This window comes from Pempheris klunzingeri, chromosome 8 (assembly GCF_042242105.1).
Source record: "Pempheris klunzingeri isolate RE-2024b chromosome 8, fPemKlu1.hap1, whole genome shotgun sequence".
NCBI classification, from domain to species: domain Eukaryota; kingdom Metazoa; phylum Chordata; class Actinopteri; order Acropomatiformes; family Pempheridae; genus Pempheris; species Pempheris klunzingeri.
The window spans coordinates 13,049,333-13,073,945 of NC_092019.1; the positions used below are offsets into that span (position 1 = coordinate 13,049,333).

Sequence of the window (24,613 nt, forward strand, 5' to 3'; positions counted from 1 at the left end):
GAAGCGGTTAGTTCGCACGCGATGTGTAAATCGGTCAAACTGCTCTTTACGTGCGAGCGCGCGGCCCGGCTAGAGCACCTCTGAGCCAGGGCGCTGCACGAGCTGCACGACTTCGAGCTCCACACACACATTTTCCACCCATGAGGAAGCCGTCAAGTGTCATTATTATTATTATTATTATTATTATTAAATGAATGTTTTCCCCATGGTGGGTGTTAGACTTCACAGCGCTGCATTGTGTGAGCTGTTTGTTGTGTTCGTCATTCATGAAACAGTTGCGTGTTGTGCTTTTGTTGTAGCCCGTGTTTCACCGGAAGGTGGCGGAGTTTGCTCTTAGAAAAAAGAAATGTAGTTCTGTATTTATATGATGGCGTTAAATATAAGAAACAGCCGCTGTGGGCGAATATAGCGACACGAGATCCAGGTTCAGTTTTGCCCTCCTAACAAATGGGAGTGAATCATTAATATTGACGCCAAATGCTGGTCTCAGATCAGCACACACCTACAAATCAGCCCGCCCCTATTTGGGAATGGAATGCCCGAGTCTTTGATTGACACTCCGGAGAGCCAATGAGAGGCCGAGTTTACTTCCCATAGCCAATAGTAAATATTCAGTACTTTGTACTATAACTTTTTACTGGAGCCAGAGCCTCCAGCCGTCGGAGTTTGCACCTTACTTTTTCCACGAAGAGCTCTGGAAATCATGCTTGTAAAGTGCGAAAACATCCGGCATGCCGTGAAGTCTCTTGTTAGTGGTTTCTGGATCACTTTTAGCGTCTTTTCCGTAGGTGTTCACGGCCAAGAGGGTAAGAAAAAACCGATTTTATTGACGCTTTTGATAAGATAAAGAATGTGACATGAGGTGTTATTTCAGTTATCTCGTTAGCTAACTGCTACTGCTGCTACTCCCGGTGACGAGCTGCTAAAAACAGAGTATTTCGTCCTTTATTTTAACTTAACGGTGCGTTTCTTGTATGTAGTGACATAGCTTGAAACCACTGGCACAAGTAGGACAAGCACCAGTGACCAACAGGCTTTAAAACATTAACTGTATCCCACCTAAACTAAACTAGCTAATCATACAGACGTCCTGTTTAACATTAGCAGCTGTTATCATTAAGTATTCAGGTATTACCTGGGCCTGGATTCTGCACAGCACAAGTCTTGACAGTTTTGACATGTTCTGCTGTCAATTCTACTTTTATGGTCTTAACCACCCGAAACTTCAGTCTAGTTATACAGTATGTGTTTAATTTAGAGGCAAAATACTGTATTTGAAATTGAAGTGGGTGTAAAGGTCATGTGGAGTCATGGTAGCATTCTTTACATACTATCCCCTAGTGCATGTTTACTTACTGAGCCCAGCTATCAGAGCACCTTTCCCACAGGTTTTTTTTTTTTTTTTTTTTAGACAGCCATCCAGTCCATCTGCAGGGTGATTCACAGTGACCATACATACACACAGACAAACAGAAAAAGCAGTTTACTCCCCCGCAGTCTGCGACTGCAGCAATCAGCCTGTCCACAAGTCTTTTCTGTTGTTTTTATCTGTCTCTGGGGTTTAGGTTTCCTCACATCGGAAGATGATTAAGCCCAGGGTCAATTACTTATTCTGAATCATGTTGAACTTGCTGGAAAGTATGCAAGCAGCTTTGGTGGGGCCAGGATATGGGGGGGAAACATTTCAGCGTCTCTGTTGTAACGTTGTGATTGGCACACAAGACAGGATAAGGTAAGTGTAGTGACAGGTAGCACAGGTGAACATCCTGTCTGCTAGCGTGGACCTGCAAAGGCCTGCCAGCAAAGCCTCAAGTGGAAAACAATGTCGCTGGGCTGCTTTTGATTGACTGTCTGCTATCTTGCCACCCAGCTCGACTCTAGTTTTCAGTTTTTCACCTTCTAATTTTTCGAAACTGGTCAGAACAGGCTGAGCGCGTATCCCTTTCTGTATGAAACTAGACACAGACTGTAGGTGAAAGGGTTCAGTGAGCGGGGGAAGATTACCGGCCACCCAGAACGTCCCCAGAGCTGCGGTCTCTGTGGCCTCCCACCGGAAGGTAACGGCGGATCCACACTCTGTTGCCTACGGTTACAGTATGTCGCTTTGGCATTTCCAGGGAATCCTCTGGGGACTTGAGGAGGGGCAATAACATCCAAAGGTTTATGGTATTAGGGAGCTGAAGAGCTGTCGGGAAGTAGGGGAACAGTAGGGCTGTGATGGAGGATGTGTGTGACACAGGGTGAGAGGGTGTTTCCCCTTCAACAAATGTCCTGGAGCCTTTTATGGAAGACAAGGACAGGGTGATGTGTAGGCTCAGACATACCCTGATGCCTTTTTCAAGTTTTGACCATTCTTGGAATGCGTCCACGTACATTTGACGTTCTGGGGGTAGGTTTCGTGTCCGCCGCCCCCACAGCTCTTACATCTGTGTGACCACTGTGGGAATTGACTCATTTATTTTCTGCGAGTGATGCTAGATTATCTAAATATTTGTGTTCTCCGTTCCAGTCAAAAGTGTTAGTCACAGCAACCACAGGTCAGAGGATGTAATGAATCAGCATTCAACAACAAAATATTGTTCAGAGGGAAAGTAAATTAATAAATTAAGAAAATACTTTTGATCCATTTTCTGGCTCTTTCTCTCTAGATTCAATGTATTCAATCTTGTATTCAATCTTAAAAGAGTGTGTGCAGTTTATCCATCTTAGTCTTTGGAGCTGAGAACTTCATCACCGGCAGGATCTCACGGTTATGATCAGAAGAGAATAAACATGGCCTGGTCTGCTGTGCATGTTCAGAGGACATGTTTTACTCATCTGTTCTGCATCAGCAAAGCCCTTAATATTGTGTGTATTGAATTAAGGAAATGAATGATGAAACTGTTGGCAGGATTTTGGCTTTATTTAGGCTCGAGGTGCTCAGCTGGTAACTCTTGGCCTGCAGATGTTGCAGAAGTGAAACCAATTTGTACTAAAATACTCTGATATCCATCAGCCGTGTGAGAAATGAACAATTCTTGGTAGTCGGTATGTGTAAATATGATTGACGGTACACTGTACAACTGAGACAAGTAGGCAATTAATCAGTTAGTCGATCAACAGAAAGATCTGATTATTTGATGATAGAAAAAATGCCAATAATTTATTTGTACCAGCCTGCCAAATGTGAACATGTGCATGTTCCTCTATAATACTAAACTGAACAACTTTGGATCTTGAGTTGTTGGTCAGACTAAACAAGCCAATGTACCAACTTCAGCTCCTGGAAATTTTTTCTTAATGAAAATAATCAATAGTTGCAGCCCTTGTACACGGTGTGAAGTGAATTTAGACATCAAAACTGTCTGTACTTTACGAGAATAGAAATGTATTCTGTTCTATTAATGTTTTAAAGGTGAAGACATTAGTAACTTTTGTTAATTTCTTCTATGGTTGAAGCTTCATCCAGCACTGAAAAACCGAACACGGTCCAATCCTCATAAAGACAGTTTTTTGTGGAAAAGTTATTAAGTGACTCAAAACATCAAACTCTAAGGTAACTTTTAAAGAGCCTGTTCATTCGCGAGTGGCCTGTATCTAAATTTGGAATGAAACTCTGTTCTTTTTGTTTCAGGTAATGGCTGCGGACACACAGTGCTGGGCACAGAGTCTGGCACGCTGGCCTCTCAGAACTACCCCGGCACCTACCCCAGTAACACCTGGTGTAAGTGGAGGCTGCGTGTGCCTGAGGGACGCTCGCTGCGACTGCTGTTTGGGGATTTTGACATTGAGAGCAGTCCAGGCTGCAGCAATGGCTCTCTTGTGATCACAGGCAAGGACGGAGAACCCAGTCTGGGTAAGCTTGTTCACACTGATGGAATACAGTGTGTTTAAAATATGTCCCTCAGGTCTGATCACTGTGTCTGGGACATTACAGAAGTGCCATCATGCCTCCTGTGTTGATTCTTTTCTGAAATAGCCACTGATCGATTTTTCACACTCCATGTCCTTACTGATGTTCTGCCAGACATGATTGTGGACTACACACAGAGCATGCCATTCCACTTACACACTGACAGCAGAGGCAAACCCAATTTCACAACAGACGTATGCACATCTTCCAACCAGGTGTATCAAGACGTGTCTTGAGGGCATAAAAGTTTGACATCTTACCAAGATGAGAGCTGAGAGATTCATGGGATATAAATATTCTGTTGGGCTATTATTATTATCCAATTCCACAAAACCTGGCTCATGCTTTTTATTAGTTGGGAGGTTGGTGGTTTTTATTAGATGTGTTCTTGCGTGCAGATTTCCCATGTGACAGTCCCAACGGCTCTGCTCTTTACTTTGCAGTTGTAGCTATGGGATGCAAACATGACAGGAAAGCACAGGTAGGGTTAGACTGACTTATATCATCTACGTCTGTTGATACATGCACACAAAGGGACTGACAGTAGTCCACTGTTCAAGACTGTGATTTGCTGGCATTTGTATACACTGTGTGTCAGAAAATGACTTGTTTTTGTTGATGTGCTTTTTAAAATGTGGTTTATGTGTCTTGTGTGTTCACAGGTCCGGTGTGTGGGAAGCTTGATGCGTCACAGAAGAATGTGACACTTGAAAGCAATGAAGTGACAGTAACCTTCAAGTCAGGCCCACACCGCTCGGGACGAGGGTTTCTACTGTCCTATGCCACAAACCAATATCAAGGTATGACATTTGTAACTGAACAGCAAACCAATACTTATCGTAATCACTTCACAATTAGCAATAATCCATATGTTACTGTTGTGTGTTATTGTAACTGAGCACATAGAGCACGTAGCTCAGCTGGATCCGCCAGATTTGAATTGAATTTCTAAAATTTGATCGTTGACAAGTTTGCACTGGTGTAATTTAACACCAGCGTCTGTGTGAATATTTGTTCCTGTGTGTGTGGTTGTGAGAGCATGAGTCACTTCTTATTGGCATTCATCCTCCATCGCTGTCTTTGCTTTGGCGTGTTTGCTCAGAAAGTCAGACTCCTTCTCTCAGGCTGAATGGAGTGAGGCCTCAGGCTTCAGTCTGTCACTCGGAGTGGCTGGATTTCTTTTTCGCTCCTCCTCCTCTTCATCAGCCGGTTAACCAGTGCAAGCCCACTAGCCACTACATGTTTGCTGCAATCCAGAGGCTGTTGATTAAGCAGTTATCAAGGCCACACATTGTACCTCTCTCTTCCAGTGCAACAACAGATATTACATTTGCATTTGAATCCCAATCAATGTGCAGTTACTGTTTGTGGTAGTTACAGAGTTCATGTTCTTCTCGTGTATCATTTTAATGACCATGCAGACTTGTTTGGTCTGAGTCCTTGTCTATATTTAGAGGTAGTTTCCTTTTGTCTGAATGAAGTAATCCATTCTGTACAGTATGTATCATAGTTTCCTGTTTTGTACTGAGTTGTTTATGAAATCCGGCGATGTCTGGATCTAAGCCCGTGCTCAGACATACAAACCACTGTCTGTTAACTGTGATCACACGAGGACCACTCGCTGTGCTCGTGAACTATGACAAAGTCACAGAAACAAAGGGTTTAGTCACTTCAACAGTGATGACCACTCATCCCCTAATATAGCACACGTAGAACATGCTAGACCGTCTCACACAGAGTCTGTTTGTGTGTGGTTGAGTTAATGGCGGTGGGTGTTATGTAACCCTGACATACTGGCTCCCACACAGCACTACTCAAGTCCACCAATACAGAAACTTACTCCTGTAGACTAATTCATAAGTTTGAATTAGTCTACAGGAGTGTTTTTAATTTAAAGTTTAATCTCTGTGTGTTTTACTGTTGCAGATCTCATTTCTTGTTTACAACGAGGATCTCATTTTAGCTCGCAGCATTTTCGGTAAGTGGTCAACATCTACATTTTCCATAACAGAATCTGTTTCAGTAGAACAGCGAATGTTTCTCACATGTTGCTCTGCTGTTTCTCAGTGTGTACTGCCCTGCGGGATGTAAGAATGTCACAGGGGACGTTTGGGGAAACTCTGAACAGGGTTACAGAGATGTAAGTAAAGTGTGGTGAACTTTTTTTGACTTCCGAGCACAAGTTATTCATTGAATTTGTGTCTTAAGGTGTTTGGTATGCCCCCCTCTGCTACAGACCTCAGTCCTGTGCAAGTCTGCTGTCCATGCTGGAGCTGCATCTGACAGTCTGGGAGGCCACGTCACTGTGAATCGTGGGAGAAGTCTTACACTCTATGAATCCACCTTCGCCAATGGAGTCCTCTCAAAAATGTGTGTCTGCTGTTATTCAGTTGAAAAATGAATGAGAGATTACATTAATGTCATAGTGGCTGCTGTTGAGCTCAGATTAGTTTATATTGGATTTTGTGTAGATGTACTGACCTTTTCACCGTTTTCCTTTGACAGGGGATCATTATCTGAAAAGAAGCTGCTCTTCAGCCAAGGTATGAAGGCAGGCCCAGTCTTTTTGCATGTCTCAACCCATTTACTACAAGTAACACATTATTTACATTCCTGCTTTTCATTTCTCAAGGCATGCTGTAGTATTTTAGGATTTTAGAAAAGTGATTCCTTCAATCCTGTCATCCATAAGCTCAGGGTTACATAATGAACCACTTTGATTGGTCCTCTCTTTCCTGCGGTCCCCAAACAGAATGCAGCAACATCCAGAGTGTTTCTGGTTTGAATGCTTCATCTGTCTGGGATAGAAACAGTCAAGAGCACACAAAGTTCTGGTCCTCCAGAAACATGGGTTCTAGCCAAGAGTTCCTACCCTGGGCAGCAGGTAGTAATGACCCCAACCCGTGGGTGGAGTTGGAGCTGAGCGATAGACGCACTGTAACAGGTAAAAATGTGTGAATTTATCATTAAAATGACGCTTATCTAAAACATTTCAATACACTTCAATGAAGCGGTTGAAAGGATATGTCTGATAATATAATACTGAAAAGGCCAAAATCAACAAAGAATTTATCCTACAAATGTACTAATGGTACTATGTATTATGTGTCCTCCCTGATATATTTTTAAGATGTCCAAAAACTATTAAAAACATCATATCAGGGAGCCACACGCTTTCATGTTCCTTCATTAAAATGAACAATATTTAGTTTTTACTCAGTACTACATTCAAGGTCCTGTTTATTGTGTGTCAGTCTATTTTTTAATTTCCGCAGTGTCTTGCTGTATTAAATGAAATCACTTCATCTCAAGTGCCGAGCCAAAAACGTGCTCTCTTTCTTTCAGGAATAATAACGACAGGATCAAACGAGAACTACATAGAATCCTACAGTCTTTTTTTCAGCAAGGACAGAAAAAATTGGAAGCTTTACAAAGGTGCTCTCAGCAAAGAAAAAAAGGTATGCATTGTACTGTACTCACTGATGTTCATGTGATGTTACTTTTTGAGTTCCGCAGAGCTGATGTGGTAACTGGGTTTAAACTGTAAGCTCCCCGGTGGTCTCTGTGAATGAGTAACATGGTTGTTGTGGCTCCCAGGTGTTTCGGGCCTATACCGATGGCCACCTCAGGGTTCTCAACAGCTTTGTTCCTCCGGTGGTGGCTCGCTTTGTACGGCTACAGCCGCTGAGCTGGCATGGCCGAGCTTCAGCTCAGGTCCAAGTCCTTGGCTGTCCTGTTGCCAAGGCCACACCAAGGTCACGCTCAGCCGCTGGTGGGTATTCTCACTAAACTTAATCTGTTGATACAGTCTGTTAAGCAGTGTGAAGTTATGTCTGTACTCCTGATATTATGATCCAACAGAATCTCCATCCATCAAAGTGAACATGGGTACACCACGCCCCGGCCCCACTCCGACACCCACAGACGGCCCAGTGTTAGTGGAAACAAGACTGAGTGTGTACATGTATTACCCACTAATTTCACATGCGTGTGCAATGAGAATGATTATCCTCTTACATTCAACATTGTGTACATTGCAATAAACTGCATTTCCTCCTCACACACTGTTTACTCACTGAGACACTTACTGTCCCTCAGGCTCCAGTCAGCCGGTCATAGTGGCAGTGGGAGTGGTCCTGGCGCTGATAATGTGCGGCAGTTGTCTGTTAGCTGGAGTCTGGTGGAAGCGAAGGTACTGTGTTTTAATACTGTTGACTTTTTCTGAATTCATCTATTGAATACAATTTGCACACACCCTAATTGGAGTACTTCACTCTATATTAAAAGCTATTATTTGATTCATACCTTAGTAATTTTGGTGACAGCCAAAGATAACGAGCTTGATAATGATTATTTTTATTTTTGATTAATTTGCTGGTAATTTGTTTTTTCAATTAAATCAGAAATTTTAAAAAAAATTTGAGTGAGAAATGACAGAAATTCCAAATCGATGATTGAAATATTTATTGACCGATTTGTCATTTAATTGTTTGAGCTCTAGTGAGGATGATTCAGTAGCCACAGTGTGTACTTAAATGCTTTGTGTTCATCTCCTTCTCCATGTAGGAAAAAGGATTCACAGATGAAGTACTCCTTACCAACAAGTAAGTCAAGCGCTCTTCGACCTTTTTCTGGTACTTTTCAACCTTCTGTTAAAAAGCCTCTGACTATATTCATTTGTGTGTCAAGTAGGTTGTCAGAGTTTCCAGGCAAAGGGTCTCCCCTGCCCACAATCAGAGCTCATCTCCTACCCTCTGGAGCGAAATGTCCATGATGCTCTACCTAGCCCTCCTCTTAATGGTGAGAGTTCATACTTACAGCTGCTATTATCAGCTGCTGCTTTTTTCCTAGCCCTTTTCACTGCCCATTCAGAGGTTACTGCTGATGTTAAGTTGTGAACTCTGCCTTCGCTGCTCCATATTTCCTGCTCTAACAATCTCTGGCTTCAGTGGTCAGTTTGAGGAGCTCATGCCAGGCCTGACAGGCAAACAGCTCTCTCCACGGGCTGTCCATTCTTTCCCCTGGCTCAGCCCATCACCCAGTCGCAGTATAAACATTCCTTTCTTTGGTCCACAGAGCCTTTCTGAAAGAGACCCTTTAATTGGAGCTCGATAAAGGGCGCTCAGCCTACTCCCCCTCCACACCACCAGCCCTCCTCACTGCCTCCCCCGTCCCTTCCCCCACTGTGGGGGCCCTTCACTGAGAGGTCCAGTGATAAACAGGACAGAGGGTCAAAGCTAAGACAATCAAAGCCCTCACTTGAAGCCTGTCTAATTAAAATAGCTCTGGCTCTGAGGCTCCCCGTGGGCTCTCAAGTAAGGTCTAGGCCTCCCACACCACAGAGCTCCTCTGTAGGGGCGAAGAGTACAGTCTGGTTCAATCTGAGTACGACTCTGTCAGCCCCTGTCCCTGTGATTAGAGGAGACATTGTTGGTGGCCAAGACACTCATGCAGGGGCTCAACATTGGCCTGGTATGAGACTGCTATTGAGTAGAAAAGAAGCATTTCCCAGAAATTGCAGCACAAGATGCAAATAAGTAATTGATCATAGAGGAATTTTTACCTTAACTGAAGGATACTGCTGTGAGGTATAGTTGATGTTTTCTTACCCATTTAATGACATTTTCCATCACAATGATGGGAGTAGTAGTGAGGTATGTATCAAAGTGTGTTTTAAAGCTCATAAAATGTCTCATATTTCCCTCATATAGTGGCTAATCCTAACGCTGATGAATGATGCGTTTAGTAAGAGAGATATAGAACTAAAATGGGTAAACCTTCCCTGACATGTCTGTTTGAAAGTCCTCCTAAGGCATGAGCCTAAAGTTAAGAATTTTATCACAGTATTTTAAAGGTGCCTTAAGGTAATTATGTGGTTTTAAAGATTATACTTTAATCCTGGTGAATTTGAGGGTTACATTAGGTGGCATTAATGGATTGAATTCAAATTTTTTTTTACAGGGTAAAGCCACTAAGAATAAGGTCTCTGTATGAGTTGTACAGGGATACACTAAACAGGTGTAACAATTTTTTTTTTTCCCATGATAAAACACTTAATTGCTACCAAGAGTTGAAAAGTGAAACACAACAAATAAATCATAACAAGGACAGAGTTAAAACAGTTACCAGTTAAAACCATCACATTCAGCTGTTCATGTTTCAGTGACTGTGAGAAACTTACATTCTTAGCTTAGCACAAAGCCTGCAAACAGGGAGACACAGCTAGCCTGGCTCTGGCCAACAGGAACAAAATCAGCCCAGCAGCACCTCTAAAGCTCCCCAATTAACACATCATTTCTTGCTTGTTTAATCTGTACAAAAACTGTGTAAGTGTAAAAATGACTATTCACGCATTACAAGGGATCATGTACCAGACTATTTCTTGGCTGGGGCCAGTAACATCCTGGACTCTGCACTGGTTGCCTGGTGACTGCCCTGAGCTGGCAGCACCTACAGAAATGACCAGTGTTGGTCAAGTTACTTGGAAATAGTAATAAGTTACTGATTACTGATTACTTCTCCAAGAAAGTAATCCAGTTACTTTACTGATCACTTACTTTTATAAGTAATTAGGTACTTTAATTACTTTACTTAGTTACTTTTCAAAAACATGATGCACAACCTGAATACACTATAAAGCGATAGACCTTTCAGCCTAATTCTATTCTTTCTGCATATTCCATTATAGAAAATTGAATCAAATGAAACTGTCTTTTTTAAAACTTGTTTTATCAGTTTCAGTCTTTTAACTTTATGCACATTGCATCACTAAGTCCTGTCGCTCTCAAGTCTATTTTCACCTGTTTAGCAGGAGAGGGGCCCTCGAAGTTTCGCCCGGTGGAACTGGATGTGGTAGCCGCAGCGGGCATGTCGGTGGGGGGAACCGGGGGTTTGACATTCCCGTGCCGGCTAGCTAGGTGCTTGGTTAAATTTGAGGTGGAATTTTTTGATGTGGATAAAGGTTTTCTTCCCACGCACAGTGAACAGCGGACGCTAATATTTTTGTCACCTTTTACCGAGTCAAACTCAAAGTAATGCCGGTACTTCCAACCATTAAACGCGGTATGTTCCTGCTCTCTCCCGCGCTCCATGTTGTCTCTTGTTCTTCACTTCACCTGTCTGTTGTTTACCACTGACGTCGCGCCGCTAATACGTCATTGTCACGAGACAGTCTCACAAAACAAAATCACGATTTAGTAACGCAGTAACGCAGCCTGAAAGTAACAGTAATCTAATTACTGTTTTTGCAATTGTAATCCCTTACTTTACTCGTTACTTGAAAAAAGTAATTAGATTACAGTAACGCGTTACTTCTAACGCGTTACTGCCCATCAGTGGAAATGACGGTACCACAAACTGAATATGTAAGATTAATTTTGGACTGAAACTGAACTGGCTCTTGATGGTGATTTTAGCTGATACCCGTGCCAATGTTTAAAGGTCCCATATTCTGCTAATTTTCGAGTTCATACTTGTATTTGGAGGTCTACTTTAACAGCTTTACAGGGTTTAATGTTCAGTGAAAATATTTTTTTCACAGCAGGCATTCCTGCTGCAGCTGTTTCAGCCTCTGTCTGAACGCTTTGTTTTGAAGGAACAGAACAATCTGCTGCTTCACTGTCATCTTGAACGTCTTCGTGTTACCAGGAACTGGAGTTAGTGAGGAAATTATATAATGGTGGACAGGAGGTTTTCAGTGGGCGAGGACAGTCAGCCTGCTGAGGGGCTGGAGGAGGTCACATGATCAACAGATCCTCTTATGACATCATAAAGGGGGCCAAATCTAAACTGAGTGTTTTCACACACATTTACTGAAAGTTGGAGCAGAAGAAACGGAGAGAGGGTGGTCTTTTCTCAGAGTTTGGCAATCTATAGGCACACCAGGGACGCACATTTATGCTGAAAAGGCATTAAAAAGTGCATTTTGCATAATACGGAACCTTTTAATGAATCTCCAATTAACAGATATATATATTTTTTTACTCATCTTTCCAGACTACGCCGAGCCTGCTGTTGCAGCTATTGGACCGAAAGTTGGGTCAACATTTAGGCCCTCCTCAGATGAAGGCTACACCGCCCCCTTCACCTTCAACCATTATGACACTCCAGGCAACCTGCCAGAGTATGCGGAGCCTCTTCCCCCAGAGCCCGAGTATGCCACCCCATTCAGTGAGCAGCCTTCAGAGTCTCATGGACCTCTTGCGCCAGCACCCGCCGCTGGTACCAGGACAATATCTGGCCACGCTCAGTACGACTGCCCCTCACACAGGATGCTGTCTAATGGCTACTGCACTCCTGCTCTACACGCCAGTGGCCCACGACCAGTCAGTGTGGTCTATGCCGAGCCCAAGTCATGTGACTCTTTACTACAGAAGCACACGTACGAGGAGCCCTTGTGAACACAGAAATCTGAGAGACTAAAATGTGTGTTGGGACCAGAGGACCACTCAGGGTGACCTCACGTGGACACTAAACTGGACTGTGCTGTCCAGACTGTACTAACGCTGACAGAGCTGAACCTCCAGGGAGTGATGCACCCAAAGCTGAGAAATCACTTTGGACTACTATGCATATTTGAGGATACTCCACCCAGAGTACACAATGAACTGAGAGCCATAGAGATGCAAATATTTCCTCCCAGGAAGTATGTAGATGTACAGTGGAAATATCCTGTGATGCACAGGAGGAAATGCAGGTTCAGTGGTGTCTCAGAGATACTGTTTATTGATGAAATGTTTAATCACAAGCTGCACTTTCAGAAAACACATACATAAATGTATGTTTCAGTCTATTTAACAGGTTAATGCAACAAAAAAAAAAAAAAGTGGATTGAATATGTTACTTGTCCTCACAAAACATTGTATTCACAATGTATAATTTCAACTTGTTCTTGTAAAAGAAAAAACATTTTAAAGAAGCACTATAAAAGGTACACTTTAACAAAGTGGTTAAGATTGTTGCTATGGTCATGTATAACCACTAGGTGGCTCTCTTGAATTTTAAACGTCTAACAATAATGAATTCTGTAATTGTTTGCCTACTGGTTCTCTTTCCTTTGATTATTGTTATCTATTTCTAACATACACAGGCGCATGGATGATAGTATAACACAGAAAGGCACAACAGGTAAGGTGGTGTTGCGATTAGGATGGAGGACTTTCCTTCACGTGGGTGAAAGCCCCTGGGATTCAACCTACTGCAGTGTCCTTGAGCACGACACACATACCTCAACCAAACTCCACATCTGCTGTCATGTTGTTTCCCACCATTCTGGGAAAGCAGAGATTTATTTTCCCTTTTGAGGGCTTAAGTGTCTCAAAATCTTAACATTAAAAACCAATTCCAGCATGTGGCTTTCATGTTATTTATTAGGCTTTTGCCACTGAGAGAAACACTTCAGTATTAATTATAATTAGCTCTGTATTCTCTAATTTTCAATTCCATGCAAAGACTACTGGATATTCTTTGATTTCTCAATGATAAATATAGGTCTTTCCTAGATTCCTAAGACTCTTAAACTAAATAAACCAATGTGACGTTGCTTCTGTTCACACAGATCACCTAAGAGGAAAAATACAAAAGAAGAAGAAAGCATAACATAGGAAATTGTACTTTTCTGTATTACAAGACTCCTCATACGAGGGTCAGGTGGCAGTGAGAAGTCCTCATGTATATTTGAAAATGTTACAAGACCCTAAAAAATGTGATCTTTTTAGAAATGTTTTGAAAAGCTTTGTGGTGTCACATTTAGTTGATTCGCTAAACTCCACTGCTGAATAAGGCACAAGAAAACAACTGTATTAAGTGAAACACTTTAGGAGCCGGCCTGGTGCAATAAGGTGTTTAAGGTTACTTTAAGATAGACTTCAAGCCTGTGGCAGTGATGGCGATGAATCTGCACAAACAGGCCAATTGATTCCTCGCTAATAGAAAAATGTCGACGGGCGTCTGAAGTATAAACTTCTGTTAAATCATGAATCACAAGCTTTTTTTTGTTATGGCGTGATTGACTTTCTCAATATAAAATGTACAGAACCTTTCCTTAAAATGCTTTGAAGTGTCAAAAATTTGTAATAGAAAAGCTTAATTGAAGTTCAAATAATAAGAAGCTTGAAAAGAGGTAATGCTATATCAAGGGTTTTTGATAAGAATAATTAATAACTGCAGAATATATTTCACAAATAATTTGAACACATAAAACAGTTTTAACCACTGTTTAGATGCTTCAATGTTGTTTATGCTCGGCCTCTTTTAATGTACCGGCAACATTCGTTCACTCTCCACTGTTATCACGGACCCTCTCGTTTGTGCTCGACTCTTTCCTCTGCACCTCCTCCTCCTCCTCTCTGCCCTCAGACGAGTAGTGCATCACACTCTGGTGTCTGTTCCTGGACGGGGCGTCCTTAAAACGCAGCCCACAGTCTTCACATGCATACAGAAGCCCCTCTCTGTTACTGCCTGGGTTTGCTCGCTCTGACTGGGATTTGCTGCCATCACGGCCGAGCAGAGCGGAGCCAGGATTAGTTGGAGAATCTCTGGAATTTGGAGCTGAGTGTGAGTTTCTACCTGGGCTGCTGGGTGCATTGAGCCCAGTGCTGGCTGGAGGAAAAGTCCTGGGACGCCCAGGCAGACAGCCACGGCCCGCTGGTTCCCCAGCACCAGTTTCTCCGGCATGTTCGGGGGCCAGTCCGTGCACTGTGCGATAGTGGAAGCGGATCCCGGAGCGGTTGGAGAAGCCTTTTCCACAGACGCTGCAGATGAAGGGCCTCTCTCCTGTGTGGATGCGGGTGTGGATCTTGAGAGCTCCCGACTGGGTGAAACATTTCCCACACTCACTACAGCGGTAGGGCTTCTCTCCTGTGTGGGTCCTCTGATGGGCCCGGACCCCGGCCAGATGGGGAAATCCCCTGCCACAAAATCCACAAGAGTATGGCCTCTCGCCCGTGTGAATCCGCCTGTGGATCTTCAGAGCCCCCGACTGGCTGAAACTCTTCCCGCAGTCGGAGCAGGTGTAGGGCCGAGCGCCAGTGTGCACGTTGAGGTGGATGCGGAGGTTGCTGTGCGAGTTGAAGGTCCTGCCACACTCTGTGCAGAGGAAGCCGGACGGTTTGTGGGCGTGCTCGGAGCGCTGGTGCTGCAGCAGCTGGGACGGTCTGGGAAAAGAGGCAGAGCAGTGCATGCAGGGATGTAGCGACAACATGGTCATAGCCGCCCTGCCTCTTTCCTCTTGTTGCTGAGTGTGTGTTTGTCTGTGGCACGCCTGAGTGCAGGCAGGGAAGGAGTGCTGGCAAGACAAGCAGGGAAAAGTGCCCGAGATCTGTGGAGCTTGAGAGCGGGCGAGCTGAGGGCAGGGCAGACAGGATGTTATGGGACAGTGGTGGTGATGAAAATGATGGGCGTGGGTGTGAGAGAATGGGGAGTTTGTGCCCTCCTGGTGGCTCAGTATCTGGGCGCAGGTTTGTAGACTGCGCTGGCAACACAAGCAGGGAAACATGGAGAGGTGGGACAAAGAGCCTGAGGACGCTCTGGCAGGAGGAGTGCCTGAGTCCTGGTTCGAGCTCCGAGTCCCTCTGTCTGCCTCCTTCCTCAGCTGTTGGCTGGACGGCCTGGTCTCTAGCTCAGATGTGGTGGTGCTGCTTGGTTCAGTGTCCGGTAAGGGGTGGCACGCCGCCTCCAAGGACATGGATTGTCTGGGCTTTAAAGTCTCAAAGGAGGAAGCGGTATAAGGGCAGCGAGGGCAGGTGCAGGCATAATGCACATCTAAGCATAAAAAAAAAAACATAAATTACAATAAAATTAAAGTATTTGCAAGAAATTGGATGAATTATGTTGAGCTCTAACCTCTCCTGTCTCTGGCCTCTCCCTTCCTCTGTCGGCTCGGCTCTGCCTCTGCCGTGTCCTGGGAAGGTCGAGACAGTGGTAGGGGTCCGAGTGAAGCACCTTTGAAGCCCAGAGCCTCTGCACCACCGGCACCAGCACCCTCACCTGCAACAGCCAGGCTCCACGCTGCGCTTAGCACATCTGGCTGATCCTTCGAGCTGTTTCCAGATGTCATAAGGTCACCAATGAACTGATGCATCTCCATCCAGGAGCACTGACCATGCTGCAAGAAGCACAAGGCAGAGTCGCAGAGTCAGAGCGCGTTTGGTGTGTAAAGAAAAAAAAAAAGAGGTCAAAACGCTTCGTGGCTTCAGCTGAAAACATTGGCTCCTTCTAATCAAAAGCGACTGATTCAAAGATCGGGGTCGCCTACTTACAACGTCGCTGCACTTGTCTTTGTCCATGAATGTAAACACACGCCGCTGCTGTCGCCGGATCGTCGGCTTAGCTGAACGTCAACGATTTCAAGATGTCAGAGACACACACAATACACATGTTCTTTATTATGTTACACCTCCACTGTCGCTTACTCCTGTTAAAACACGTCACCTGGCAAACAGTGTATTTCCGGGTTCTTTAGTCATGTGACAGGAGTTGTAGCCCCCCCCACTTTTTTTCCCCCACTAAAAAATGTATTTAAAACGTACTTTATATACAGTTTGTGGTTGAATATATTATGATTGATTATATAGAAAGACATGTTTGAAGATATTTCAAAATATACAAGAAAAATGAAAAATTATTATTATACTTATTTCAATAATACTGTAAATAAAAAAAAGTACTTGTGTTTGCCAAATTTAGGACATTTCAAGATGTAGTTTTACAGTTACACTTTTTAAAGCCTTTTATTTAATAGTAGTTCCTATATGCATGTTTCCTTCAAGAAAACAGGGGCGAGCAATTTGCATCCATGAATAAAGCTTCTGGGGGGGGAAATACAATTAAGCTGCAAAACTGTTGAGCAAAATTGTGCAAATTGAAATTAAATTATAAAATTGTGCAATACCACCAGCATATTATGGTAATACAGAATCCACGCTAAAAGTTCGTTTTGTGACAAATCTAAACATCTAAAAATCTAATTTTTTCAACTGTTAACTTTTTAGTTTTTCCAATCAAAAGCAAATTTTCCCCAAATTTTAAAGTTGTGTAATCATGATGGAGCCTGATCAGAATAACACACAAGACTCACTTATTAAATGCCACAAGCACGATACAGTTAATCCTGATAAGGAAAACTGGCAGTTCTATTGAGTTTTCCGTCAGGATTTTCTGTATAATAATGATCTGCTACATATGATGGAAGATCTCAATGAAAGGATATTTGAGTGTTGATGCTATTGTCCAGTCTAACTATCACTTGAGAAGGATCAAGATTGAACCTTCCAGCTCAATATTTAGACATATTTTTCATTAAAATACTTACCTGATTCAGTGGATGTACGGTTGTGTTTCTCAGTTTTCCTGTCCGCACAGCAATTGAAATAACAATAAATTAACAATAAGAAAATGATGATACGATATCAACCAAGCTTACATCGTGGTCAAATGTTTATTTGTTTTTAGAAAAAACATCAAAAAAATACCTGCAGACAGTAAATATTCAGCAAATGTAAATCACCAGGTGACAGTGTCACATTAAACTGATCAGTACTATTATTCATTAAATAGTCAACCTAGTATTAAAGATCAAGCTCCTACACACATAGTTTCAAGTTTTCAGTTGAATACTAAAAAAAAAAATCCAGTGTTTTCACTCAACTTAAAAAACGTTAACAAACCTAAGGATTCAGTTTCCCACAGAAATACAAGTACGTAACATAGAAATCAGGAATGTGTTTTATACTGTAAGAAATCCTGCACGGTGTTGCATAGGCTTCACGACTGTTTGAATTACCACTTTACTGTGATGACCTGAGCCACAAGCTTTACCCCAAAATGCAAATACAAAAGCTATATTGAGCGAAAGCTTGGAAAGTGTCGTTTAAATTACAGAAGAAACAAAAAAGGAAAAAAAAAGCCACACAGTCCGACTGCTACAAAGACACTGGAAATCTTCCACAGTCTATTTATAAAAGTGGAAAGTAAAGTAAAAAAATCTCTGCTTTGTCAAGTAACAGTATGATGGCAGAAATACTTCTTAGAGATTTATGCAGTATTGAATAGTACATCATTCTGGCTGTAGAAGAACATATTTGGTTTACATGGCTACCAGTCAGACTCCTCCTCCAGCAGGGAATGACGGAAATGTAATCTCTTTTTTTAATTCTGCCCTCACTGAAAATGTGACATGCATTTCTCTGTATCAGTATAAGCACGGCACGAAACATCGACCTCCATCTTGATTTCTTTCTCTGTGAGCTGATTATGTCTGGATGGCGACAAATCGCCATCAACGGCAGCAGGCTGTGGCTCTTTCTTAATGTCTTTCTTAATGTCCCCATTAAAAGCGGAGAGATCCATCCGATCCATTTGAAGCCGCTTCAATTCAGTATGTGTATCCGTCTCTCCAGGATAAGTTTTAGCAATCGCTTTGCTAATACCGTTTTTAAATTCTTGACTGTCAGTGGCATCAAATTTGTCCGGCTCACTTTTAACAGGAAGAAGAGGAATGTCGTTCAGAGCAGACGTAGAGGAGTTACACTTCTTGGACAAATCCAGAGGTGCTTCACAGTCCGGATCCTGTTTAATCTCAGTTACCAAATCCATGGGTGCCACTCCGGCAGCAGCATTCACTCCAAGGTTTTCGTGTGAGACAGTCAGGAGAGCTGCTTGAGGCTGGACCTGCATAGCTGGACCTGGCAGCGTCTGAGAGACGGCAGATGGGAGCGCAGGGCCAGTGGTTTGCGTTGGAGTGACGGGAAGAAAAAGGACAAGTTTAACACCTGGAGGGGGTCGTTTGTTGAGGGTTAGCTTCCACACTCCATCTGCTGGACTGGAGCCAGCAGACAAACCAGGGGGCGCCACAAGTCCCGGACTAGTTGAATCTGTTGGTTTCAACGAGACGGGTTCTGCATCAGGCTTTTTCCTCTCAGACGAGGAGGACTTCGAGGCCTGCCGTTTTTTAGGTGCAGTCTAAAATGAGAAACAAAACAAATGCGTCTCAGCCACTCAGTGAATTATACAAAACACAAGTGGGACATGCAATGTAACAGGTGGTGATCGCTGTAACTTTCAACCAGTTAAATTCTCAACATAACGACACAGTGCCAACTGTTTTCCAACAGGAAACGTTTTGTAATTCTTTTGTTATTGGTGCTTAAAGGAAATTCCAAAATTTAAAAGTCCTCTTCCACTCAAAAATCTGTTTTGCTTATTGTTACTTCACTTCGATGTTTGACCGTCACCATGCAGAATGATGCACAGGCAGGAGGCTGTTTTCAGTTTCATCTACTGAGGGCCAAATAAGAGACGAGCACATGCAAGCAGACTTTACTTGTTTGCGAGCCAATCATTGTCCAATGTGAAATGTACACAGAGTGGTCCTTTAAGTGAAGTAGGAGACGCTTTGTGTCCAGCAGTTAAACTTTTGGGAGGGAAAAAATTTGTTTACTTGCAGAGTCTGGACTTTTTTTTTTTTTTAAGAGTAATTTAGGAGACTTTAGCAGCAAAAGGTAATTTGACTGTTGTGGGAAAACCATCGACACGACTTTTCATTCCAAGCTGAGTGTTTTTATGTGTCTTATGAAACATCTCTGGCAGGAATCTTTAACAGTCAGATGCCAAAAAAAACATTCTGTGATTGGCTTTTTTGACACAAAATCAAACCAACGGTAAACAAACACTGATAGTGTGAATTTAATTTCTTAATTTCCAGGAGCAAACTCTCAAATTCTGGATGTTGGAGTTTCACCTTAACTGCTAGATGACAATAATTAAGATGTTGTCAGCGACATGCAGTTTTTATGGATTACCTAACCCAAGAAAATTTCATATCTGTGCAATTTCATCATCACGTACAGTTGAATTATTTAAAGTTTTTTTTTTTTTTTTTATAATTAAGAAGTAGGACATCAATTCAAAAATGTTAACACGCCTTGAAGTTTGTGCCTCCAGTCGTCTAACTTCTTGCCTGTGCAGTGCTGTGCAGGTGCATGCGAGCATAGAGTTACATCACTCTTGGGTGTGGTTACAGGTACAATAAAGCACGCTGCAGCACACATCCCACCACACCCCTGATCCTCCATTTCACCCTTCAGAGGTGAAAAGCTTTCAACTGCAGGGGGCTATGAAAATCCTGTCAGACTGGTAGGAAGTTACTTTTAAATAAAGTGCTATACGATTTAAATTTAAAGGGCAGATCAAAATATTGGTCCTTTTAAACTCATACTGTGCGTCGCCATGACGCCCCACACTCACCGCAGGCTGGGGTGTTTGTCCACAGGTCTTAAGGTGGCTGTCATAATTCTGCTGGTAGGGAAAGCCCAGTCCACAGCTCTGACAAAGGCAGGGCGACTTGCCGGCATGACCGCCCATGTGGGACATTAACAGCAAGGCTGACCGGAACCCCTTTCCACAGTCAGCACATTTCAGCACCCTCTGGTGAGCCCCGGCATGTTTCTTCAGCTCTTCTGAAGTGTCAAATCTCTGCCCGCACTCCAAACATCTGATCTCATCCCCTTTGGGCTCCTGATTGCCCCAGCAGCCTGTGTCCTTTTTGTGCTGCTGGAAGTCCTCCTGACTGAGAAACTCGCGGAGACACGCCACGCAGTGAATGCGCTCAGGCTCACACTTGTGGTGGCGGTACAGCTTTGCCAGGCGGAAGTGGCAGCGGCACCGTATGCAGGTGTAAGGCAATAAACCAAGATGGGAGAAGCTGTGTTTCAGGAGAGCATTCTTCTTCGTAAATGTCTCTGTGCAGTCCGTGCACTTAAAATTTCGACGGCACATCCTCCTCTGGTGGCGAGCAAGGGATTTTGGAGAGGAGAAATTGCGACCACATACTTCACATATGATATTCATCATACAATCGTGTGACTGCACGTGATATTGACACTCCGTCAGGGAAGTGAACAAGCGTTTGCACAGGTCACACTCGTAAAACTCATTCTCAAAGTGAGTTCTTGAGAGGTGGTCTTTCAGATCTTCCTCTGACACAAAGACCCTCAGACAGATGCGGCACAGCTGACGGTCCACCTTGGTCTGGGCGTGCGTGCGCAGGTGGATGCGGTAGCTGTAAATCTGACAGAAGCGCTTTCCACATTCGGCGCAGCAGTACGGGCGTGCTCCAGTGTGCAGGTTCATGTGGTCCTGGAGCTTGAATTTGGAGGGCAGCTGGAGATCACAGATGCTGCAGCAGTAGTCACCTGACTCTGTGGAGAGAGGATGGAGATCAATGGTGCCGACTGATATGAGTTAGATCATTACTGAAAATACACACTCAGCAGGCAGGAGTGATTAGACATGGACTGACCTTGTCAGCGTACATCTTCCATTTCTAAAATCCATACTTTTCCACAGACTTTTCGGTAGATTTTTTAAAACATATTTGACATCTGAGTACAAATAGTAAATGGTTTTAAAATCCAACTGTTAAAATGTTACATTCTGACTGCTGAGATGCCATTTGACGTGCTTTGTTCAACATCACAAGTTGCTGCCAAAACTAACGTACATAATACGTTGCAAAAATTAGTAACTTACTAAAGTAAGTCAGTTTATTTTACATATTACTGTCACAGTAATATGTGTAGCATGATTTTCTACGCTATGGACTATTGTGTTGGTTACATTTAACTTCACTTCGGCGTCACTGTGTGTTCACTGCTCTGTACCTCCTCATCTCCTGAGTGCTGCCTCGTGACAGTAACACCTATGATGCTGATTAGACTTGAGGCAGGATGTGTTCTGGATGTTTCATCTGTTATGTGTAAACATGCTGGACCAGTTGTGTGTGTGAGTGAATGTGCAGGAAGGTGTTTGTGGGCTCAACTCAAAGTAAACTATAGTGCCCAATACACTGGAAATTAAACTACAGCAATTCAGCTAAAATGCTAGTGTTTTCAGACAGGCTGAAAACAAAACACTACTGCATGCTTACAAGAGTCATACCATTGTTTAGTCCTTCCTCGTCCACATAATCCTCTTCCTCATCAACCTCCTCTTCGTCGTACACATCTGAAACCTCACTGTCGTCGGAGTCATTCTCCTCACCCTTCAGTGATGCATCTCTCCCTCTATTGCCACCCTGTTTGGTTATTAGCGGCCGAAGCTCTGCAGTTTGTGGACCAGCAGGGCTTTTGATAGCTCGTCTGTCTTGAGGAACTTGTGCAGGATTTTGGGTTAAACAAGGTAACACAGAATCCACTGTGGTTGGTTGATTATTTGACGTCTGTTTTTCTGCACCTGACTTTTTATCATGACCTGACTGCTGGCCTCCGACCCGCCGCCTTTGCTTGTGTGTTTTTGGACGTGAGGGGGGAGTGTGGCTGGGTGAGAGGGAGTCCTCAGAGGAAGTGGACCGTCGGGGTGCGTCTCTGTCCGACGTGTCCAGCGGCTGCAGGATGTCCGGAAATCCCAGCTCAGTTAGCTGGATGTCAATGGTGTATTCAATGGACATGGCTGCTGGCTGAGGAGTCAGCACGAGACACAAAGGGCAGGTGTTCAATGGGCATCTGACATTCAGATTAGCACAAAGAGTTATGGACTAAAGTTTAAGACAGTAAATGTATGTTTGTTGATAATTAAATTAACAATAAGAGATAGTATTGCCAGAAATGTCTGTTTTGCCTTACCTGTCGACCGACTACATCTGTAGATATTCCTCTCAGCCTTAGTTTTCTCCTTTCTTTTGTTACCTATAGCGCTCAGCAAACACCTTTTCCATAGAAAGTAATTCGTGACACACCTGAACGCACCGTGGGTCACCCCGTTCACCTGGCAGGAGGAGCTGATGATAACAAAGCGTGGCTCCACAACAATTAGACCACAAGCTTTACCCTCGACTTTAGCCTCTTATCTCAGAGCAAATTAGAGGCGTATTTTGTACCAGAAAGAAAACAAAGAATTTGCCTAAAAGACGTGGTAAATGGCGCGAAAACAATTAGCCAAACAGCTAGCTACAAACTCACTTCTGCCGATGATGGTGAAGAGGAGCAGGCACAGAGGAAAACAGATGAAGCATCAGAGGCAGAGCGCACCCCTGTGAGCGCTCTAGCACGCCTAGTGTCCTGGAGCGGTATTACATGACAAACCAGCAGCACAGTACCCAGTGCTGGAGGTGTTCAGATCCTTTACTCAAGTAAAAGTACTCAGACCACTATGTAAAAATGCTCTGTTACAAGTGAAATACCTGCATTGATTTTTTATTTGAGTAAAAGTTTGTAAACTCTCGACCCAGTGGAGGTGGTGGGAGAGAGGAGGATGATGGCAAAGCTATCATCCATGAGACCGAACGACTCCCACCCCATGAAGGACACACTGAGGGCACTGGAGAGCTCCTTCAGCGACAGACTCCTCCACCCTCAGTGTGTGAGGGAGCGATATCACAGGTTCTTCCTTCTGCCAGCTGACTGTACAACCAGCACTGCTCCTAGTAGACCACACTGTACCAAAACTGACAATAACGGCTCTATAATGCACACCAACTGTACAATATATATATATATATATATATATATATATATATATATATATATATATGTGTGTATCAGAACAACCTCCCTCTGTGCAAAACATGTATTTATATTTTCATCTCACTTCACCATGTCTAATACTTTCTAATATCTCCCCCTTCTTTTTTATATTCCCCCTATGTATATGTATATTGTACTTCCTGTGTCTTAACTGTACATATTCTTTATTATATCTCTTCCTGTCTGCTGTGACGTTGTAAACTGTAGTCACTAATTATATACAAATTACAGCGATTTTTGTAATCAGTGTATTGTATTGTAATCACGTAATATTTATGTATATAGGTCCAATTCATCACTCAAGACACTTTCCATAAAAGAGCAGGTCTAATCAAGGATAAAACTGAAATTGTCAAAAGTAAAAGTATTCACTGTATTAAATGTTGTATTACTGGATTATTATTACTGATCATTATTACTGCAGTTTGTCAATGTAAAGCAAATTCTAATTACTTTAGCTACTGTATATAACTGATCTAAATGCATCATACTTACTCAATAAACATAAGTACAGCATTTAGGTTAACGTATTTATCTATAAAGTACCTATAGCTGTAAATTGAATATAGTTTAGTAAAAAGAACATGTTATTCTGATTCCAAGGAAATCTGAAGTACTCAAGTAACTTAAAAATGCAGTACTACCTATAGCAACAACGAGGCACTTAGTTTCACAGAACATTAAGCTATAAGAAAAAAAAAAAGAAAGCAGTTTGGATTTTGGTTATCATTTAGTAGACCCCTTTTTCTTAAAAGGAAATTGAAAAGCCGGGAACGCATAAATCTCATTACTTTAACCCACTTGGACTCCACATAAAAAAAACTATTTGCATGACAATTACATATACAAGTATTGCATCCAAATATGAAAACTAGAACAGAGACACACAACAGCAGCATGTCCCAAACTATAAAGAAAGGACACACCAATATCAGCATGCTGGGATAAAAAGTAAAGGTACATCAGCAAAATCAGAGCTTCTCACTGAATCAATTTAAACTCCAGCTGGGCTTGTGAACAACCTAGCAACAACTAAACCTTTAATGATGCTGTTGCTAGGCAGAAAAAAGGTGAATCTTGGTATTAAACAACTAAATACGGCAACATTAATTTAACCATTGATACCCAGCATCTTTCCCATTGTGGGAAAACATACCATGATAAAAAGACCATATTTCAGGCTGTGTTCTTTCACTTGAAGCAA

General features: G+C 42.9%; 3 protein-coding genes across 5 annotated transcripts; 1 reads left to right on the top strand and 2 right to left on the bottom strand.

Moving 5' to 3' along the window:
- The first annotated feature begins 652 nt into the window (after positions 1-652).
- On the top strand, positions 653-13,239 carry LOC139205814 (discoidin, CUB and LCCL domain-containing protein 1). 3 transcript variants are annotated; one of them, XM_070836140.1, is made up of 15 exons: positions 653-806; positions 3,614-3,835; positions 4,555-4,692; positions 5,819-5,870; positions 5,960-6,032; positions 6,129-6,262; positions 6,398-6,435; positions 6,645-6,836; positions 7,238-7,350; positions 7,490-7,664; positions 7,754-7,846; positions 7,991-8,084; positions 8,459-8,496; positions 8,582-8,692; positions 11,888-13,239. In XM_070836140.1, exons 1-15 carry the CDS (start codon positions 704-706, stop codon positions 12,289-12,291), a joined length of 1,980 nt encoding a protein of 659 aa, XP_070692241.1. In that variant the 5' UTR covers positions 653-703; the 3' UTR covers positions 12,292-13,239. The 3 variants fall into 3 exon arrangements, with proteins under 3 accessions (XP_070692241.1, XP_070692242.1, XP_070692243.1); XM_070836141.1 differs by having other exon boundaries at positions 8,585-8,692; XM_070836142.1 differs by lacking the exon at positions 3,614-3,835.
- An 820-nt stretch (positions 13,240-14,059) lies between these two features.
- LOC139205647 (zinc finger protein 79) lies at positions 14,060-16,253 on the bottom strand. The gene is made up of 3 exons (XM_070835925.1): positions 16,150-16,253; positions 15,734-15,995; positions 14,060-15,652 (listed from the first exon to the last, which is right to left on the bottom strand). The coding sequence occupies exons 1-3, from the start codon at positions 16,174-16,176 to the stop codon at positions 14,166-14,168; spliced, it is 1,776 nt and encodes a 591-aa protein (XP_070692026.1). The 5' UTR covers positions 16,177-16,253; the 3' UTR covers positions 14,060-14,165.
- A 1,114-nt stretch (positions 16,254-17,367) lies between these two features.
- LOC139204821 (oocyte zinc finger protein XlCOF6) lies at positions 17,368-24,550 on the bottom strand. Its single transcript, XM_070834827.1, has 4 exons — positions 24,535-24,550; positions 24,448-24,464; positions 20,135-21,025; positions 17,368-18,850 (listed from the first exon to the last, which is right to left on the bottom strand). Exons 1-4 carry the CDS (start codon positions 24,548-24,550, stop codon positions 18,050-18,052), a joined length of 1,725 nt encoding a protein of 574 aa, XP_070690928.1. The 3' UTR covers positions 17,368-18,049.
- Positions 24,551-24,613: the final 63 nt, after the last annotated feature.

Coding starts and splice junctions, on each gene's coding strand:
- LOC139205647 (XM_070835925.1), bottom strand. CDS start 16,176: ATGGACAAAGACAAGTGCAGCGACGTT. Junction 15,996..16,149: donor AAGACAAGTGCAGCGACGTT/GTAAGTAGGCGA, acceptor TGCTTCTTGCAG/CATGGTCAGTGCTCCTGGAT. Junction 15,653..15,733: donor AGAGGCCAGAGACAGGAGAG/GTTAGAGCTCAA, acceptor TTTTATGCTTAG/ATGTGCATTATGCCTGCACC.
- LOC139205814 (XM_070836140.1), top strand. CDS start 704: ATGCTTGTAAAGTGCGAAAACATCCGGCATGCCGTGAAGTCTCTTGTT. Junction 4,693..5,818: donor TGCCACAAACCAATATCAAG/GTATGACATTTG, acceptor TTACTGTTGCAG/ATCTCATTTCTTGTTTACAA. Junction 7,665..7,753: donor AAGGTCACGCTCAGCCGCTG/GTGGGTATTCTC, acceptor ATGATCCAACAG/AATCTCCATCCATCAAAGTG.
- LOC139204821 (XM_070834827.1), bottom strand. Junction 18,851..20,134: donor GACAAACACCCCAGCCTGCG/GTGAGTGTGGGG, acceptor TTCTCATTTTAG/ACTGCACCTAAAAAACGGCA.